At 33.9% G+C, this 20442-nt stretch overlaps 1 protein-coding gene across 1 annotated transcript; it reads left to right on the forward strand.

Annotated features, from left to right (window-relative positions):
• The first annotated feature begins 8269 nt into the window (after positions 1 to 8269).
• LOC126722547 (protein NRT1/ PTR FAMILY 5.4-like) lies at positions 8270 to 14628 on the forward strand. Its single transcript, XM_050425699.1, has 7 exons — positions 8270 to 8363; positions 8446 to 8663; positions 9676 to 9844; positions 9885 to 9967; positions 10938 to 11188; positions 11454 to 11715; positions 14329 to 14628. The coding sequence occupies exons 1-7, from the start codon at positions 8270 to 8272 to the stop codon at positions 14626 to 14628; spliced, it is 1377 nt and encodes a 458-aa protein (XP_050281656.1).
• Positions 14629 to 20442: the final 5814 nt, after the last annotated feature.

The raw sequence follows: 20442 nt of genomic DNA on the forward strand, positions 1-20442 counted from the left end.
GTGCAATTATTTCTATGGTTCAGGCATTCAGTTCAAGGTATGGTGCAGAATGGCATGGTGGTGACAATATCAATCATATGCATCTTGATCACTTTTAATGGGTGTTAGTTGGGTTAAGTGCTTTGAATTTGTGTGTTTATGTACAAATTGCTAAGCGTTTTATGTATAAAAGAGTTGAAGAGAATGAGGCTCCAGGAGAAAAGGAGTTGAAAGCCATCAATGAGCATGTGGATAAGGAGATAATATGAGAGTACCACATGGCCATATAAGGCATAACGTGTATCTTTGGTTGTTGATGTTGTATATCCAATTCCAAACCTACTAATCTCACATAGTAATAGGTTTATGTTTAATCTTGTTTATCAAAAAAGAAAAGAGGTTTATGTTTTAATCGCTCTCCATCTTTAACGCTTCCTAGTTCCCATTGATAGTCTACTTTTTCATTTTGGGATGTTTTAAAATATGATTAAAAAAAATCAATGAACATAATACTAATATTTTTTGAGTATATTATCATTTTGATACCTAATGTTTTAAATTCTTTAATTTAGTCCTCAATATTTTATTACCATGTTAAAATAGTTTCTACTGTTAAATGAGCCCATAATAACTCATTTATCCATTGATGAACCAATATTGAGGAGTTTAGACAGGGATGAGAGGTCATTGCTCTGAGTGCTCTCTCTTAATTAAGTAAGGTGAGTCTAGGAACGGACTCAGAATATCAAGCTAGGGGGAGTCAGAGATAAGTGAAAAAAAAAAAAAAAATCAAATACGCATCTATATAGTATTAACAAACTATCAACCAAGACAAATGTACACAAATCATTGTTTCTTAATATATTAAGATGCAATCATCTACCAACAAAAACAAAAAGACACAAAACAATATTGTTTCTTAATACATTATCTATGAAAAGGGAATTTGATGCTCTTTTAAATCTTCAAAATCATTTATGATTGAATCCAAAATAAATGTCAAAACTATATTATTTTCAATGTATAACATCAAAGAGTTCGTTAAAAAATCATTTTCCATTTTGTTTCTAAGGTTAATTTTGACAAATTTTATAGCTGAAAAAGTCCACTCTGTAGTTGTAGTAGAAACCGGAAGAGTAAATGTCAAAACTATATTGTTTCTTAATACATTATCTATGAAAAGGGAATTTGACGCTCTTTTAAATCTTCAAAATCATTTATGATTGAATCCAAACTAAATGTCAAAACTATATCATTTTCAATGTATAATATCAAAGAGTTCGTTAAAAAATCATTTTCCATTTTGTTTCTAAGGTTAGTTTTGACAAATTTTATAGCTGAAAAAGTCCACTCTGTAGTTGCAGTAGAAACCGGAAGAGTAAGCACAAGTCTCACCATTCTATAAACAAGTTTGTAGTATTCCGAGTTTCCAATTCTCACTAACCACTGACACAACTTAGATAACTTTTTCAATTTTTTGAACTTTGGATCCTAAACTACGTTATGTTCTTAATGATAAAGATCATTCTCTAACATTTGTTTGTCATAGTTTGTGAAATCTTGTGGATAAAATTTTTTTACAAACAAACAAAGATCACTAATTTTGAAAGATTTTAATGATTCTTGAAGTTCTAAAGCTAAGTTAAGCCTAAGTAACTCCATTACATCCTCATTAAACCAATGATTTAGTTCCTATAGTTGAGAATCTATTGTAGCATATAACTCGATAATGATGCTCAATTGTAAAGTTATCTTTTTGATTACAAGCTCGACCTCACCTCCTATAACAAGCATTCATATCTAAGACATCAATGCAATGCTTCTCACAAAATGATATTACAGTGGTAAGTAAGCTATCCCATCCATCATCTCTAAATTTTTGGATAAGTGTTTTAGTAGATGAAACTAAATGCATGGCATTTAAAATATCTTGAGATTGCCTTTGCAAAGGTTGACAAAGTTTATCAGTGGTCTCCATAGTTTCCTTCTCAAGATGCAAGATGAAGACAAATTCAAATGAATTTAAACCACCACAAGCTAAATCTGCTTCTGCCTGGTGTTCTCCATCACTTGCATCATCAATTATATTTAGTAAAACTTCACATGCTAAAGTAAATATTTTTAATAAGCTAAAAATGATCTAAAATGTGAACTTTAACGTGTTTCTATAGGTTGTTGTAAAGTGCCTATTTGATTAAGTCTACTTCCAGTCTCAAGCTCTTCAAGATCAATGAAATGTGCTATTTCATTAGCATTTGCAGCTTTTAATTGCTCATTATGCGTGCATGAAGCATTAATAGTTTTGATCACCGAAATCAATTTAAGAAAAAACCCACTAATGGGGACAACTTGTTTTGATGCTTTTACTAATGTCAACTATAAGCAATGTGTAAAACAATGGATGTAGTAAGCATATGAGCAATCATGTAAAATCAAAACTTGCAATCCATTCCATATACCTCGCATGTTGCTTGCTCCATCATATCCTTACCCTCAAATATTTTGTATATCTAAGCAACATTGAGATAACAAAGAATATATCCCCTTCTTTAGAGTCAGAGCTCAACAGCATGAATAAGCCCAAAAAACATTCTTTCACAAAGCCTTCTATATCAACATATCTAAAAACCATAGCCATTTGCTCTTTCATGGACTTATCACGAGCTTCATCAGCCATTATGCAAAACTTTGCATTACTAATTTCTTCCCAAATTGCCTTCTCCACTTTGGCTGAGTAAACATGTAGAATTTCCTTTTAAATCTTAGGTGATGTGTTGCATTTTTGGGAGCTTTTTCTATTGTTTGAGCAAACTTTTCATTCCAAAAAGTCACAATATCCAATGTTTCAAGAAAGTTCCCACAATTAGATGAACTAAAGATTTTATCTCAACCTCTAAAAGATATAGCTTGAAAGGCAAGATGTTGGGCAACATAAATTGAGGCCTTCAGTTGCAACCAATTATTTTCAATTTGCTATATAGTGAAATGATCAATGATCCTTTGTAAATGCTACGATTGGTTCATCAAATCCTTACACATATGCTCGACAATTCTATGAGCTAAGTTAGGATCTTTCTCTATATGACCTTGAAAATAACAATTTTTGCCGCCAACTTTTTTCCAATTTCTAAATCCATCAACAATGAATGCATTTTGTCCCACAATCTCATTTGGCTTATGAAAGATAAGGCAGGGTAGACAATAAGCTACATCTTTTGTGGGAGAATATTCAAGTCACGTTGAATGGTATTCAAACCAAGAAGCTTGAAAGCTACGATTGCGTTCTACACTTTTTTTGTATGTATCTAGACGAGGTTGGTGCAAAGCATTTTTAATGTAAGCCCATCATATGTCATCACGTTGATTAACATGATATTCCCATATTTGTTTGCGTGATTCAGGATCATAATCCAAAGAATCAAGATCAACTTTTTGAAATTTTGTTTGAGGGCTATGGTTATTTTCTGGAATTGGGATATCGGCATTTTCTAGAATTGGAATGTCAACATTTTCTGGTATTGGGGGATGAACATTTTCTTGAATCGAAACATCGATACTTTCTAAATTTGGAATAACAACATTAGTTGTTGGCAATACTACATTGAATTCCGAAGAATTTGAATCTTTTCTTTTGAAAGAAATCAAATATTGTAGTTGATTTTCATGATCTACAAATAAAATAAGAATTATATATATTAGTTATAGCATTATGTGTTACCACTTAGCAATAATCGGTTGTGTCACATTTTTATTATATTATGTATTTACTTTTGTCTCTTTATCTTTGTCTTTTTATTTGTCTTTTTGTCTCTTTATCTTTGTCACCCACTACCCCAAACACACTATTACCCCCAGTCCCCCTACTAATTTATAATGCATTAACCAATTTTTTTGGTATCTCTGTTTGTTGCCTATTCCCTAATATTGCCCTACTACCAACAAACAACAACCAGTCAAAGTGTCAAATGCTTTATATATTATCACTTTATTATGATTATATATAAATCACAACTCACATCTCACTTTCTTAACTTAGACACTCCCACTCAATAACTACACCAAAAAAAAAAAAAAAAATCTCTAAGAGTTTAAGAAAGACAGAGGCTTCCAAGTCCCAAATACAATTACATATTCAAATTCAATTCATAATCATCCTTAAGAAAAAGAAAAAGAAAATAAAAATAAAACCACAATCATAGATTCACAAAAATTATAAGTGTATGGTCTATATTAGGGGTGAGCAGAGTGATACCAAAGCCGACCCAACTGACCAGCGCCGATCAAACCATACCGCCTCTGTCACCGATTGACTAAGCCGAGGTCGGCAATCGAATGGAGAATCCCCCTCTGACGCCGGTGCGGTGCTACCATCGGAACTACAACTCCAAACCGAGTTGGTTACCGAACCGACCGATATGGCGATATTTTGTTTCGTTCTATAGTTGTTTTCACGTTTTGTATTTTGTTGACAAAACGATTCATTTCACTTAGTAATTAGAAAACAAAATATTTCAAAACAGCGTCATTTTAAGTTAGGGTTGCTGTTTCTGCCTAGTATAAATAGCGTTTTTCTACTCTCAGCCGGTCAACTCTCTCAGACGCTCTATCTCAGTATCTCTTGCTCTCGCTTGAGTCCATGGACTTTGACCAACAACTGATTGTGAGGTGAACCTGATGGTGCATATATCTCTCGCCTAGTATATATCTCTCGCTCTCGCTCTCGCACTTATGGAACCTTCAAAATTAGCCAAGTTAGTAATGAGGTGAACCTGATATCTTGCCGTGTTTGTACGATTCTAAGTTTGTAAAGTGTGTCTTCATATTGGAGAAAGTCATGTTCTGTTGTCCCATAGGTGAGAATATGTAAATTTCAAGTCAGTTGAAGAATATTTCTTCTATGTGTTCCTTATTCCTGTCTTGAGAATGCATAATAGGTGAGAGCTTCGACAATTGAAGAAAACAACTACAGTGGGTTTGCAATAGGCTATTTTAAAGGTGTTTCCAAAGAAATGGCCCATAACATAGCAGCCCAATGGCCCATAATTAGCAATTAACACTTTAATTGTTAATCAAATCAATTATAATTTTAAGTCTGCTAACATTTTTCTTCTGCATTTTGATTGTTAGGGAGGGGAGACTGAGACTAAGAGAGTTCTCTCACTCTTCATATCTTTACTTTTTTTTTTTTTGATAGGATATCTTTACTTCTTTGATTGGTCTTGTAGATTGGTTCAAGTGCTAGCCAAAGTATAAAAAGAACAAGTTAACACAAAGTACAAGAGCCAGTAACTGTTAACTATATTATCAATCTGTTTTTGGGCTAATTGCTTATATATCAATTTGTTTATATATCTGTTTCTGGGCATATTTCTTTATTGCTTATATATCAAATTATCAATTGTTTTAATATCAATATGTTTCTGGGCATATATATCAAATTATCAATTGGTTGAACATATTTTTTTTTTATAAAAAAAAAAAATAGAATTTTTAATGTTTCAACCCGACCAAACCGATTAAACCAACCGCAAAAAACAGTACCGCTATAGGTCGGAAAACCGACCCTAAGCGGTATGTATCGGCTTTAATTATGAGAAAACCGATCCTTATCGGCTCGGTAACAAATTTGAGAAAAAACCGAGCCGACCGAACTGCACACACCCCTAGACTCTATATGGAGTGGAGAGAGAAAAATTATATCAATGTTAGGTTTTGAAGTTTAAGGAGAGAAAAAACACTTAAAAGGGCATATGGGTATTTCTTGATGGAGGCTTAAGGCTGCAACGGTCGGACGGTGGTGGGACAGGTAGATCAAGCTACAGGAGGCGTTGAGGGCTACAGCGGCATGTGGGCCAGTGGGAGAGCTATGGCAGTGGCGTGAGGGGGATTTAACGTTTGTGGCGGCGGCCTAATGGAGATTTGTGGCGGTGATGTGGGTCTATACTCAACTCTCTCCAGTCTCCACTTTGGTCTATGTATCTCTCGGTCTCTCTCGACTTTCTCTTCTTCTTCTTTTTTTTTTATTTTTTATTTTTTTTTATAAATAATTTGAGATCTTTTTGTTACTTTGTAAAAGGGTTAATATTTTTAGTTTGTTTTTATTTATTTATTTATTTTTAATCTGAGCTCGTTTTGTAAGAGGGTTAATGGGGTTTTTTTTTGGTTTGGGCTGGGCTCTGGCCGGTGCTGAGTAGGAGGGCCAGTAAGGTTTGGGCTGGAGGGGGCAGTAAGGGCTGGGCTAGGTTTTGGGTAGTTGATTACCTTAATTTGTTTTTGGGCTAGGGGGGCCCAGGCCCCCTACTGGCTCCGTCCCTGCATGAGTCATAACTTGACCCAGCTCCACTTAGAGCACTAGTGGCGTAAGTAGTGGGAAGTAATTGTACTTAACTCAAATTAATGTCAAATCGTCACTCAAAGGTTTAAACTTTGGATCTATCCCATACTAAGACAGAAACTATAAGGCCACAACCAGGGATGGTGTAGAAAAGTAATCTATTATGAAAATACGGTTTTTTTTTAATATATAGAAAAATACATTTTCACATTCTTTTGTTGGCAGTAGTTGAAATAGCAGAGCGATTTGCATCCTTAGGCTATCTCCACCGTGGTTAAGAATGTCAACACTTGAGTTGGCGTATCTAGTATATTCCCTTTGTTTGGAGCCTTCGTTGCTGATTCCTATGTTTGGTCGGTTCAAGACATTCCTTTTTTCTTTTATCATTTATTTTATTGGTAAGTTACACTTGAGTTTGTAACAAATAAAATATTAAGAATGGAATATGATTGTTTTTATTTCAATTGAAATTGAAATAATTTGCCAAGCACCTTATAGTCAACTAGTTGGTCAGCATTTCCTCCTATTTTCAAAAGAGACATTCAAATTTAGATGGTTTGTGCATAAATTTGATGTGTAATCACAAGTAGTGATATATACTTGTAAATTTAATTCTATCAATAATGTTATATCCATTTCTTAAAATAAAAATATAAAATAGGTTGGACCTGGCTTGTATTAAAAACAGTACAAATTTTGATTCTAATTAAAAATATTAATATTAATTTAAATAAATTAAATATTATATATATACACACACATGCACACATATTTTTTAGGATTATTGAGATCCAATTTCCTTTTCTTATCAATAAAACTTTCATTATATTAAAATAAAAAAAAAGGAAAAAAAAAGTGTGAAAAAGTTGTAATCCACAAGAAATCACTACAAAACAAATCATATATAAAGTAAGAGTTAAAAAAAAAAAAAAAAAAAAAAACCATCCTAACAAGTAGTAGATATTATTATACGCAGTCGCACATAGAGAAATTGTTCACAGTGGCATATATAGCATCAAGTCTATTTTGAATATTTTCTCCAAAAAAAAATCTTTTAAAAAAAAAAAAAAGTTTCAATTTATGGCGTTCGCTTCTGATGATAATTTTTTATCATCAGAATAAGACATCAATCTGTTATGGGTTCCAATTAGCTTAACTGGTAAAGTCTCTGATTTTAAATAAGAGACTTGGAATTTAATCTCCACCTACACCAAAAACCAACTGATGTTTTGACTTGATGATAAAAAAGCTATCATCAGAAGCAGACGTCATAAGTTGAAATTCTCTAAAAAAAAAAAAAAGGTCAATCAGTTTTTGGTGTAGATAAAGATTGAATCTCAGATCTTTTATTGAACTATCAGAGATTTTACCAGTTGAGCTAACTAGAACCTTAAAAAAAAAAAAAAATTGCTGTATTTGGATGGACTATGGGCATATATATATATTTTTATTGGTTCTTAGTATTAAAACTTTCATTTGGGTTTTTTTAATCAATTTTAAAATTTGATGAAGCCGAAATGAATTTTATGAGGAATCATTTTTTTTCCAAAATCTTAGGAGGGCCGGTGGGTAAATTTTAAGAATATTTATAATTCAAATAGTTCAGTTAATAGAAATTTAAAAAACTCAAGCCCCACTTAAGCTTCAACTTAGTCCATCTTTTATTCTCAATAATAAATTATTATTCCTTTGTAGTCTACGTTTGATACAACCTCTTTAGTTTCCCCTAGTCCATCTTTTTATTGTTAATGATAAAGACTATTATTCCTTATGTGGTCTATATTCACTGTACCAAAAGTGTGGTCATCGACTCCAAGAGCATTTCATGCTAGCCATGACATTGGCCTCTGTGGCCAGCTTGTAATGTTCCTCTGTTTGTACTGTTGTTTTTATTAATATCAAGCCTTTTAACCAATTTTTTTTTTTTTTTTGACAATTCCTGTTGGCACGCTAGTCATGACTTATAACAGCCATAAAGATGGCATGAAGGTCGACTCTGCACGACAAAAGCCCTCCAAGGGTGGTTGGAATGCTGCCATATTCCTCTTTCGTAAGAATACTTCCCCTCTAATCGATCGAGCTTTATGTTCATCTTTCAACTTTTTTAATTTTTTACTTTCTTTTGCTTGCAGTCGTTGAAGTAGTAGAGCGATTTGCGTTCTTTGGTTTGGCTGCAAACCTCATCACATACCTCACAAATGAACTTCATCAGCCAACCTCCACAGCCGCTAAGAATGTCAACATTTGGTCCGGCGTATCCTATATCGTCCCTTTGTTTGCAGCCTTTGTCGCCGATTCCCTCTTGGGTCGGTTCAACACAATCTTTTTGGCTTCTGTCATTTATCTTGTGGTAAGTTAAATGCAAGTATTTAATATATACAATATTAAATGTGTTGTGTTTACAACCATAGTTCCATCAAAGTCTCGGTACGTGTTACACCTGTTATTATCTATTGTTGTTAATTGCCATAAGGTTAGTGAGTTCACGCCGGATACTCACTTTTTTATTTTACCATAAACTATTTTCACTTCAAGTAAAATAGGGACGATCTTGTGGCATATCCATGTTGACCCTTAACATGGATGTCAGATCCATTAAGCTGGTGATCGCATATTTTGGGGCTTTGAGTTGAGTAGAGAAAGAAAAATTGTCTGTACAAGTGAATGCCTTGGGGTATTTATAGGTAAGCGCATACATATATTTGTTATGAATAGATAGATCAATTTCAAGAGTCACACCCTTGCTTAGATATCGTTTAATTAATATATATAGTAATTCTCTACAAAACAAATCACCTTTATGAAACCACATCATTCATTAAATGGAAAGTCATGGCACATATATATGAGGGCGTATAATATTATGATGTAAAACGCCACAATTATATAATAACAGATCTATTTCTAGTTCTTTGAGGTAAAAAATTATAAACTAAGACTGTGTTTGGATTGTGCATTTGCGCGTCCACGTTTACTATTTCTGCGTTTTCCTTTTTTTTTTTTTCCAAGCCGCAATTATTGACCAGATTTTCCATGAACAGTACTCAGATGCACTGTTCATGGACCCACAAATTACACTTTTTAACAACTTTATTATTAAAAATGGGTCCCACAGTACTATTTACACATTTAAAAATTATTTCGCTACAGTGTTTTCAGTTTCAGTTTTCAGTTTCAGCAAAAATAAGCTCAATCCAAACGGACCCTAAATATACACATTTGCAACATTTGAATTTACAATCAAATCCTTCACACACAGACGTATTCCATTTTATCTTTTAGACAACCCTATATATATAGTTAGATTTCATTATGTGTTTATGCCTCTAAATCTTGTGTTTATGGCTTTTACTCGATGATAGGGAATGATTTTGTTAGCATTGTCGGTATCAGTAGTTCCCATGGATTATCGTAAAGTGATATTCTTTGTAGCACTTTACATAGTAGCAGTTGGGGAAGGCGGGCACAAGCCATGTGTCCAAACCTTTGCAGCGGACCAATTTGAAGAGGATTCAGTTGACGACAAGAAGGTTAAGAGCTCATTCCTTTTTTTTTTTGGACTGAAGAAGGTATAAGAGCTCATTCTTTAACTGGTGGTTTTGGGGAATAGTGACTGGCCAGGCTATTGCCATTTTGGGAGTGATATATGTGGAGGTAAAAATTTCTTGGAAAATGCTAAAATTAGCACAAATTTTATTACCAAATATTTACAAATTAATATGACAATGAATGTGATTGTTTCTACTTTAACAAAATAATAAATTAGAGAAAATGCTAAAACTACTAGAAATTTTATTTTGTAAGACAAATGTAGTAAAATTTGTTGTATCCACTTAACATCACTCAAATTTGTCAAGTTATTTGGTGACTTTGAAAAAAAAAATCTAACGAAAATGATAAATGCTAATTGATGTAACTTTGTCTGGAATTTTTTATGAATCAAAATCAAGAGGTTCGGGTAATGGTTTAAGGATTCTGTTAACAAATACCTTACAGGCATTTGTTTAGGATATACTTTTAAAATTTTTTTATGGGAATTGAAAAATCAATTCAATTATTTTTACAGTTTTTTTATATTTTTTATAAAAGTGGTGTTAAAAATTTTATAAAATTATTCAATAACAAATGTTAGAAGTGCACCTGATAACTGGACGCATTGTTTAAATGTTTGTTTTGATTGTTTTTTATGAAAAAGAAGAAAGTGAATAGTATGTGGAGCATCTCAAATTTTGGACTATCTAGGTGAATCTCACATATAAGTCATAACTATGATATTAGATTGAGGAGGGGGGGGGGGGGGGGGGAGACTATGAATGATATTTAATGATTCTATAATTTATGCTAAGCCCACAATTTCTCAAAAAAGTATAAAATTTATTAAAATAATGGTTAAATAATTAAATTTGCCTTTTTATAACGGCTTAAATTTTTGGGATAAATAGTTAATTCACACTTTCTCAATTGTTTAAATTATTGAGACATGTGATAGTTTATCAAAAATTAACTCATTCTATTTTTCATTTTCTTAGTCGCCACATGTATATATTACTTACAACTATATTAGATTCTCGAATCCAGAATTGGCTACAACTGCAAATTTTCTAATAATATATTATGCTTTCAGGATAATATTGGCTGGACTGTAGGTATTGGAATGTTGGCACTAGCAATGGCAGTGGCACTGATATTGTTCTTGCTAGGCATTAAGAGGTACCGTAAGCAAGTTCCCATTGGGAGCCCGTTAACTACAGTGGCACAGGTACTTGTGGCAGCTGCAAGGAAGTGGCGCGTGGACAAGATGTGTGACGGTGGAGGTGTTTATAATGGAGATGGTCAACCTAAGACTCAAACTTTGATTCATACAAATCAGCTGAGGTATGTGTCTTTGGGATTATTTTGATACAATTTTGAGGCCTTTTGTTTATTTTAACTGCCACCTTAAAAAAATTTTGGAACAAGTTGGGGCCTAAGTCCTAAACCATGAGCTAGCCTTGGGGAAGTCTAACTCACATGTAAAGGAGTGTAAAAATAGTGAAACTTCTTTCAGTATTTTACTTAGAATTGATGATTAATGTTTTTGCTTTCTAGTTCTCTTCTAAGAGAGGATTTGTCTTGTAATTAAGTTAGTTGCAAACTGCAGATGTTTGGACAAGGCAATGATTATTGACAACCTCGATTCCATGAGAACAATTCGTGATCCTTGGAGGCTATGCTCTTTAAATCAAGTGGAAGAAGTGAAGCTTGTTCTACGCCTTTTTCCCGTATGGTTGAGTTGCTTAATGTTCGCCATAGTCATAGCCCAAATGAATACCTTCTTTGTAAAGCAAGGTAGTACACTGCAACGATCCATTACACCCCATTTTATCATTCCCCCTGCTTCACTTCAAGCCCTTGTTGTTTTTGTTATTTCTTTTCAAAAATTTAAAAACAAAAAAAAAAAAAAAAAAAAAAAAAAGGAAGGAAAAGGGAAGCAAAATGTGTTTTGCATTATTTGTCTTGGATTTGAAATCAAGGTTGGCCAATTTATTTTTACATAACATGTGTATGTACCTTGTTTAGTTTTGATGAGCTTATTTATTGCACTTTACTAGTCTGAGCTTTGTAGTGCATGTTGTATGGGAAGATGTTTATAATTTTTAATCAAATGATCTTGATCTTGAAGTCACATGCCTTTGATTGTCGAACTTAAACTTATTGAGAAAGGCATAAATAACCATCTCACCACTGTTTACTAGCCAATCATGAACACCCTAGTACATATTATATGATTCTGTGCTCGAGAAAGTGTAGCACATGTACAAAAAGAACATAAGGTGTAGTCTCGGTTTAAATGCTAAAATTGGTGTGTACATTATTGGGCTTTAATAACTTCACAATCAAATAAAATTGGTGTGTACATTATCCTGACTATTTTAATAAGTTTCTAATAAAATAAAATTGGTGTGTATATTATGAGGCAAATCAAGAAACTTACATGATTGCAAGCTTTTATTCTAGGAGATGTGAGAGTAATATGATGTAACTCTTTAGGTGATAGTCTATCTCAAATTTATGTGATAAATTTTGTAGAAATTGTGATTGATTTCTATTTACATATCACCTCACATGTATCTCAAGCTTTTGCTAGTTGCACATACTACACAAGTTACTCTTTGCTAAACTTTGTACATGTTATTGTGTGTGATTTTGGTTTGGCCAACCAAGTTTGAAAATTCCTTGAGTTTTATGCAAAACATGTTTGCTGTTTGAGAATTTAAGGATAATTGATTGAAAACCTTATTTTTGGGAAATCTGGGTTTAATACAAGTGTTTTTGAAGAGCATTTCATCTCATACTCATGCATTTTATTCATAAAATACTATACTTTGAGGAGTTTCTGCATAAAGTTGCTTTGTTTTTCAAAAAAATTGTGTTTTCCAGATTTTCGATCGATCGAACTTGTTGCAGGACGATCGAAAATGTGATTTAAATTTTATTTTGAATCTGACCTACTCAATCACTGTTGGATCAATCAAAAGTGATTTTCGATCGATTGAAAATCGTATAGAGAGTTTTTTTAAAACCTTTGTTTCTCATGTGTTCAAACACTATTTCAAAACTTTCAAAAGCTTTTCTCTCTCTATTCGATCGGTCTAAGATTCCAAGAAAGATTTTTGTCGTTTTCGCCCAAATTTCTTCAAGGCTTTTTGTCATCTAAGGTCGGTAAGACCTTTATACCCCTTCTTTTTCATTTATTTTCATCTTTTCATGCATTTTTGCCATGCATTAAAGGGAAATTCCGAACCTAAGAGAAATTGGGATTTTTGTTTATTTAAGCCTTTTCTTTAGAAATTGGTCAATGGGTTTTTGTCATGGAATGATATACAACTGTTCTATGTGAATTAATTTGATCAATTTGATTATTTGTGAAAAATTGGAATTTCTAGGGCTTGAAACTACACGATTTGGGGATTTTGTTCAATTGTGCTTAATTTGATGAAATTGGCTTGTTAGATTGATTCATTTGATCATTATAATGTGTTATCTCTCTTGTGTAATGGTTAATTGATCAATTTGTTGGGTTTTGTGAAAATGGGTTTTTCAAATTTTGGGGTTTTTGATGTAAACTCTATGCTCAAGCCAATTTTGTGATCTTGGAGTAAAATTGAACTTATTCTCACTACATTAGAGTATGCATCATGTGTTGATATTGTTCATGCATCATATAGAATTGCTATTTCTATATATTTTTTTTCTGTGCTAACTTGCAGTATGCCCTTGGTTTTTCTATTTTTTTCTCCTTCTCTTCTGTGTCTGTCCTTCTGCTATTTAGCATCATGTCTAGGAAGACTAGAGCTAATAGGAAATCCACCTCTACTTCTTCCTCCACCTTTGATAGTGAGAGGTTCTTGAGTGAGAAAAACCAGGAAGCTTATAAGATGCTGAACCTTCGTAAGAACATTTAGGTTGAGAGAAAGGTTCTATTAGACGAGCTAGATGGTGAGATTAGGAGAAACTTTGACTGTAGGTGCTGGTTACCCTTGTTGGATGTTGATCATCCTCCTCCGGCTACCTTGATCAGAGAGGTCTATTCGAACCTCTCTGTCCACTCATATGATTCCAACACTCTTGTGAGAAGTTGCATACGGGGTGATGAGTACACCATTAGTCCAGTAGTGGCTGCTACTCTTGGGGTGCCATTGGTCCAACATCCTATTTATCCGTACGATGAGTCTCCGCCCCTTGATGACATTATGTCATTTATTAATGGTACTACTATCTAGTGGGGTTCTGATCCTCAAATCACCTTTCATGAGCTGACCGAGACTCATTATCTCTTTTTTCGGATTTCTTGCCATTCCATCTGACCTATCTCTCATTTGCACACCATTCCTTTGGAGAGATGTGCGTTTTTGTATGCCTTTGTCTCTGATGCTCCTATGAGCTTTCCTCATCTTTTTATTCGTTCTTTGATTGAGGTTCATAGGAGTAGTTCTATTGCTCATGCTCTTTTCTTCCCCGTTTTTATTCACCAGATTTTGTTACATCTAGGTTTAGATGAGTTTCCGGTGTCTAAGCGTGTTCATATTATTGCTCCTATCGGTGCCACCTTTCTTAGGCAGAGGACTGCTCAGATGAGAGTAAGCTCTAAATGCCCTAGGGTTGAGTCTTCTAGTATCGCACCTCCTCCTCCCTCTTCTACAGGTGATATTACGGCTGAGGAGTCTGTTGATCCTCCTGCTGCTGCTGCTGTTCCCCTACCTTCTACTTCAGATGATTCAGACATTCATCGTACATTTCAGATTGTCATGATCATTCAGGCGGCTCATGGTTAGCTTTTGGTGGACATGCTTGATGAGCTTCGTGCCTTAGGAGCAAATTTGGAGCATTTTAGACGGTTGCCTCCGCCACCTCCTTTTGATGATGAGTGAGTGCCTTTTGGCAATTGGTCATAAAAAGGGGGAGAACATATGTAGGGGAGTTTTTGTTGTTAAGGGGAGATTTTTGAGATTTGGGAGCTGTGGAGCTTTTAGATTGTATCTAGGTGCTTCATTCTGTATTTACATTTTTTTTTTGGCTCATGATGTATTTTTGTTTTTGACTGGGTTGTTCATGATAGGGGGAGATACATTGTTGATATATGTTTCTTGTTTCATATTTTTTATTGATTTATATTTATGAGGTTATTCATGATATATGTCTTTATTTTTATGTTATGTGAAATCAAGAAGTTACTTTATTTTACTTGTATTTTCCACACATGCTTTTATGTGTTTGTTAAGTGTTACAGGAATATACATGTTGATTTAGTCGTGCTGCTGTCTACACTTGCAATTGATAGATGGTAGTTAGGTTGAATTTGTTGTGTTGGGTAATATTTTTGTAATGGGCTGTTTTTTGTAACTTTGAGCAATTTGTTTAGTTTGTGTTTTGTCGTGAATTGCCAAAGGGGGAGTTTGTTAGGTTCAACAATGATTAAAATGTTTTAGTCTTCTTTAGACTTGCTCAAAGTATGGTTTTTATGTAAAGTTGGAATCGAGTTACTGCAGGATTTACTGTGTAAATCTGCCTGGCTCAATCGATCAAGAATTAGACTCAATTGTTCGAAAGTTGTGTAGATTGTTTCTTCTACAGAATTTCCAACTAAGTCCAAGCCCGTTTGACGTGTAGGGTTTTATGTTTTGTCTTATGTATAAAAGGGAAAACCTTAGCCACGTTTTAGGGTTGTTTTTTATGCTGTGTGTGTGAATCTTTTGTGAGATCTAGAGATGTTTGCCTTCACATACACTTATGGTTTCCAATCTCAAGATTAATGTCGAGAGCTTGGCGATCAATTCATTTGCTGCATTCAAGAGCTTAAAGATATACAAGCAAGAGTGCTTGTACTTGATGTGAATCCAAGAAAGAAATAGTCCGTGGACTCGAAGCTGTCACGTGGTCGTGGTAGTAAGTTTCCTACTTGAGGTAGCAATAAGATGTTAGTGGTCTAAGTCTCTATTGTGTAAACTTCAATTCTTTCATAGTGGATTCGGTTTACCTTGAGGATAGCTAGGTTAAATCCTCCCCAGATTTTTACCTGTTTGGTTTTCCTGGGTTATCATATTGTTGTGTTTTTTATTTTCCGCACTTTACAATAATATGATATTTGTGTTAACATAGATTTGATAATTTGACTAAGTAATCACTTGGCTATTTAACTAGGTTAATCTGGTTGTGTTTTAAGGGGTCTAAAAACAAACAAGGCCCTCAAACAAAGAGGAACCACCATTTTCATCTAATGGGATGGCACCTAATGACTCAACAACAGAAGAATTTGCCTTAGACGACTCAACATCAGACAATGAGCCCTCCTTTGGCTTAGCATCAGACGAGTCTTCTCTTGACTCAGCCCAAATGGATTTGTTTGTGACAACTCTAAAGAAAGGATATCATCAATTGAATTTGTGCTCACAGTTGGAGGTAACCCTCGGTTGTCCATTTTTCTATGTTTGGATGACAAGGGGCTACTTGTGGACACATACTCACTCATCCATACACCTACAATGACAAAATAAGACTAAGTCCACCATACTCATTTGACTTTATGGGCCCTACCTAATGAATGCAATAAAGAAGAGTCGAGATGGCTTACTAGTACCGACAGATGAAATTCAGATGAGTGAAAATTTAGACGGATGAAATTCAAACAAATGAAGATTCAGACGAATAAGGATTCAGACGAGCAAAGGACCAGACGAACAACAATATGAAGAGTAAAAGAAACGGACGATGAAAGAAGATCTTGTGATGATTTAGGTGAAAATTTGGAAAATGAGTGAGGTCTGAAGGGGAAATTTGCCTATTTATAGACAAAAACCTGTGGAACACCAAATGACAAGATGGCGAGCCAATCAAAAGCTACCACGTGTCCAAAAAAAAAAAGGAACAACAAAATTAAATTTGCTCGTCCAGAAAAGAGGGATGACCACGGAATGGGGGGCAGTTGATGAGGAACTTTTTTGATAACTCCATAGTCAACCTTCCAAAAATAAGCTGTGTATTTCGAATGTAAGCTACACCTTCCAAGAATAAGCTACTTCTTCCAAATGTAAGCTACATCTTCCGAATGTAAGCTACATCTTCTGAAAATTCTGACATGTCAAAAATGGAAGACTCAACGCAACAAATGCAACCTATCACATCTACTCCAATAAGTCATTCATCATATACAAGAATGGACGAATATGCACTTGCGAGCTTGGCCTTGACACCCGTCTGTCACCCCCATAGATGGATGGGTGAAGATGGGCATATGAGGCCTTCACTACAACGTTTGCATGGTAGCTATCACCTAAGGCTCTCCTACATTCACACAATTGCCGGCAAAGGGATAGCTGCCATTCCCTACAAATCAGCAGAGGGATAACTCCCATCTCCTACAATTCAGCTTAGGTGGTCATCCACAGACCCTTATATAAACATTAAAACTTTGAAAAGTTAGGGTGGCCAATGCGTATTTGCAATAGGAGATGGTGGTGGCAATTGCATGTAGGTAATTGGATACGGAGTACTTGGTGGCAAAGGCGTCTTATTGGCATTTGAAGACCTCGCTGGTGATGGCTGCTCCACTACAGGTTGGTGGCCTAAGTTCATCACTGTCAATAGGAAGTGGAGCAGACATTGGTGTACTTCAGTTGGGTGCCCTCTGCTTCTACTTCAGGTGTATGGATTTTTAACCTAGTTGCCTCTTGCCACACAATATCACCATACAGTTCAATAAATATTGATGAAGTAGTGTGGTTGTGACACTTTTGAGGCCTGAGACTTCAAAATTAATCTCAAGTATCACATTAAATACTAACCCAAGAAAACCAGCTGGAGAACATACATGATTGCTGAAAAATTATAAGATGTTTCCGGAACATAATGACATGACTCTTTTCTCCCACATTCATGATGGATCCCACTATGAGTTTAATTAGTGGAAATTATTATCAATGTGGGAGAAGAGAGTATCACGTCATGTATTTTAGGAGCACCGAATAAAAAAATTTTAAAAAGGAAATATATGTCAGTTTATTAAAAATAGAGCATCTCGTTACTCCATTAGCAACATACACAAGAAAATCAACGAAATTAGATAGAAGGACTACTAGAACTTGTTTCTGAAACTTTCTGGACTAAAATTGTTCATTTAAAACACTAAGAACTAAAAGCACTTCATGTGTATATTTTAAGAACCAACAACATATTTTAGACAAACTTTATCTTATGGTATGATTGGAATAGAGAGAAATGAAGAGAGACAAGAGGACAGTAGAGAGAAAGGTAGCTTGAACATACCTTTAGCCTCGTCCGAATGATTACTAATTCTTACCATTCGCGTCACACACACAAAGTAAACAATAGAAATTAAAGACTACAATCCTAGAATACAAATCCTCTGTACTAGCCTCTAGGTATACAGTTTTTGGGAAAAAAGGCCTTACTTCACACACCTATATACATCTTAACCAACCTAAAGAAACAAAATCTTTACATCTCAAAACAAGTCTTAGATTATCTAGATTTTCAAAAATAAAATTGATGTGAATTTAGATGACAAAGCTTTCAAACAAAGGTAGATTTATCCACAGTGATTAATTTTGAGTAGGGATTTAATTTCCACATTCTTTCATAAAGAAAAATCATGGATCGATTGCTAACACACTTATTAAATGATTGACGCTAAAATGACATTTGTAGTGAATAAGTAAGTTTTGATTTTGGTATTTACTATTGATGACGAATGAAGAGATATCTAGCAAACACTTGAAATTGCAAGGAACATATATTATGGGTGTGACCCTGAATTTGAAGTAGGAGATGGCGGCGGATTCCGAGAGGGACCACTTGGTGGCACAAATGTCCGGACATTTGAAGGCCTTATTTACCACGAAGATCGAGTGTCTGGTGGTGGTGGTGGTGGCTGCTCAACTACAGCTTGGCCTTTCCTTTGTTTTACAATGATAGCTCCAATCAATTTTTTCTCATGTCTTACATAAAGTAACTTCTTCTCACCTGAGTGTTGCCCAAAGTAATTACACTACATATTTCGAGAGAAAAAAAAAAATAATAATTATAAATGTTAGTAATATTATGTGTGTATGTATAAAAGGCCCAATTATATTACTCAACCCATATGTTTCTAATTTTACCGACTAATCCTTATATATACCCTGTTTAGGGCTCATTGTAATTTAATAATTAAGATTATATGAAGATGTAGTTGTTAGGGTTTTCATCCGTAAACATAGGCTATTACGCCGAACCACGTAATCTTTATGTTCTCTCTCTTCTTTATAATATCTTTCTCCATATTTGCATAAAATCTGACAATAAAAAAGAGAGAAGAGAAAAAAACAATCGAGTTTAAAAGATCATAATACCACAAAAATAACTGTTAATGGGATGTAAAGCAGACATCTGTGTACTTCAGTCAGTGATCGAGTAGTGTGGTTCTTAAAAGAATTAGATTCATTATAGATCATTTGGTTCTTAAAATAACCATTAATGTTTGGAGTCAATTTCATACCAAAGACTGTACTGGTTTGGCTAGGGATATATATAAGAATTATAATAAATTACTAAAACAAATATTAATATTTTTTTTACTCATATCTCTTCTACCTTATCAATAACTTTTTTTTTAGCTCTCTTTTATTCTCCTTAACTCATATCTCTCTCTCCCTTGATAATTGATATATTAAAAGCTCATAAATATTTAAATACAAACCAAGAGAATTGATAGATTGAAATACTTTTCAGAAAAAGAAAAAGAAAATTTGAACCCATAAAAAATTGAAATGATTAACGTTTACAAATAAATAAATAAATAAATAAATATATATAAATATATATATATATATATATATTTATATATATATATATTTATTGAAATAGGTAGAGTTCCTAAGTCCTAAACCCACCCAGTCAACTACTGTAAGTTGTAACCTATTGGTAGACATGGCAAACGGGGGGTTGGGTTCGGGTTCGGGTTCGGGTTCGGGTTCGGGTCGGTTCGGGTCGGGTCAATCGGGTTACAGGTTGAGTTGGGTCGGGTTGACTTGTATTTTTCACATGAAATTTTTGAAAAAAAAGAAAATAACATCTATTTGCCATTTCTAAAGTCACACAACAAATAACATGATATAAAATGCATTACTTTGAATTCCTCGCTTGTGTCAAGAATGAGCTAAGCTAAAAAAATCAATACTTGTTCAATAATTTTAAAATTATACAAATCTTAACATTACTAACCAAAACAAAATAGCACAAAGGATAAGTAAACAAATACACAAGTTTCATTTCTACATAATATCAACACCCCAAAACATAAAACAAAATTACAAATGCCTTATTAGATAACTAATTTGAGAAACAATAAAAGCATATAAGAAATTTACAATCTTGAAAACTAATTTTATAATTTATTATCAATTTTGGTTGGCACTCGCTTTCAATTTGAGAACATACATTAAAGTTTGGTTGTTTACTTATTTATACATGATCTCTTTTATGAATATTGTGTCATTATTAAGGAATACACACTCTAAGAAATATCATAATTTATTTTGAAAAGCCGTTTATTTTAGTCATGAATTGTTAAAAAATAGGCCTAAGCATTCATA

The sequence above is a fragment of the Quercus robur genome, chromosome 4, assembly GCF_932294415.1.
Source record: "Quercus robur chromosome 4, dhQueRobu3.1, whole genome shotgun sequence".
NCBI classification, from domain to species: domain Eukaryota; kingdom Viridiplantae; phylum Streptophyta; class Magnoliopsida; order Fagales; family Fagaceae; genus Quercus; species Quercus robur.

Coding starts and splice junctions, on each gene's coding strand:
- LOC126722547 (XM_050425699.1), top strand. CDS start 8,270: ATGACTTATAACAGCCATAAAGATGGCATGAAGGTCGACTCTGCACGA. Junction 8,364..8,445: donor TGCTGCCATATTCCTCTTTC/GTAAGAATACTT, acceptor TTTTGCTTGCAG/TCGTTGAAGTAGTAGAGCGA. Junction 11,189..11,453: donor ATTCATACAAATCAGCTGAG/GTATGTGTCTTT, acceptor TGCAAACTGCAG/ATGTTTGGACAAGGCAATGA.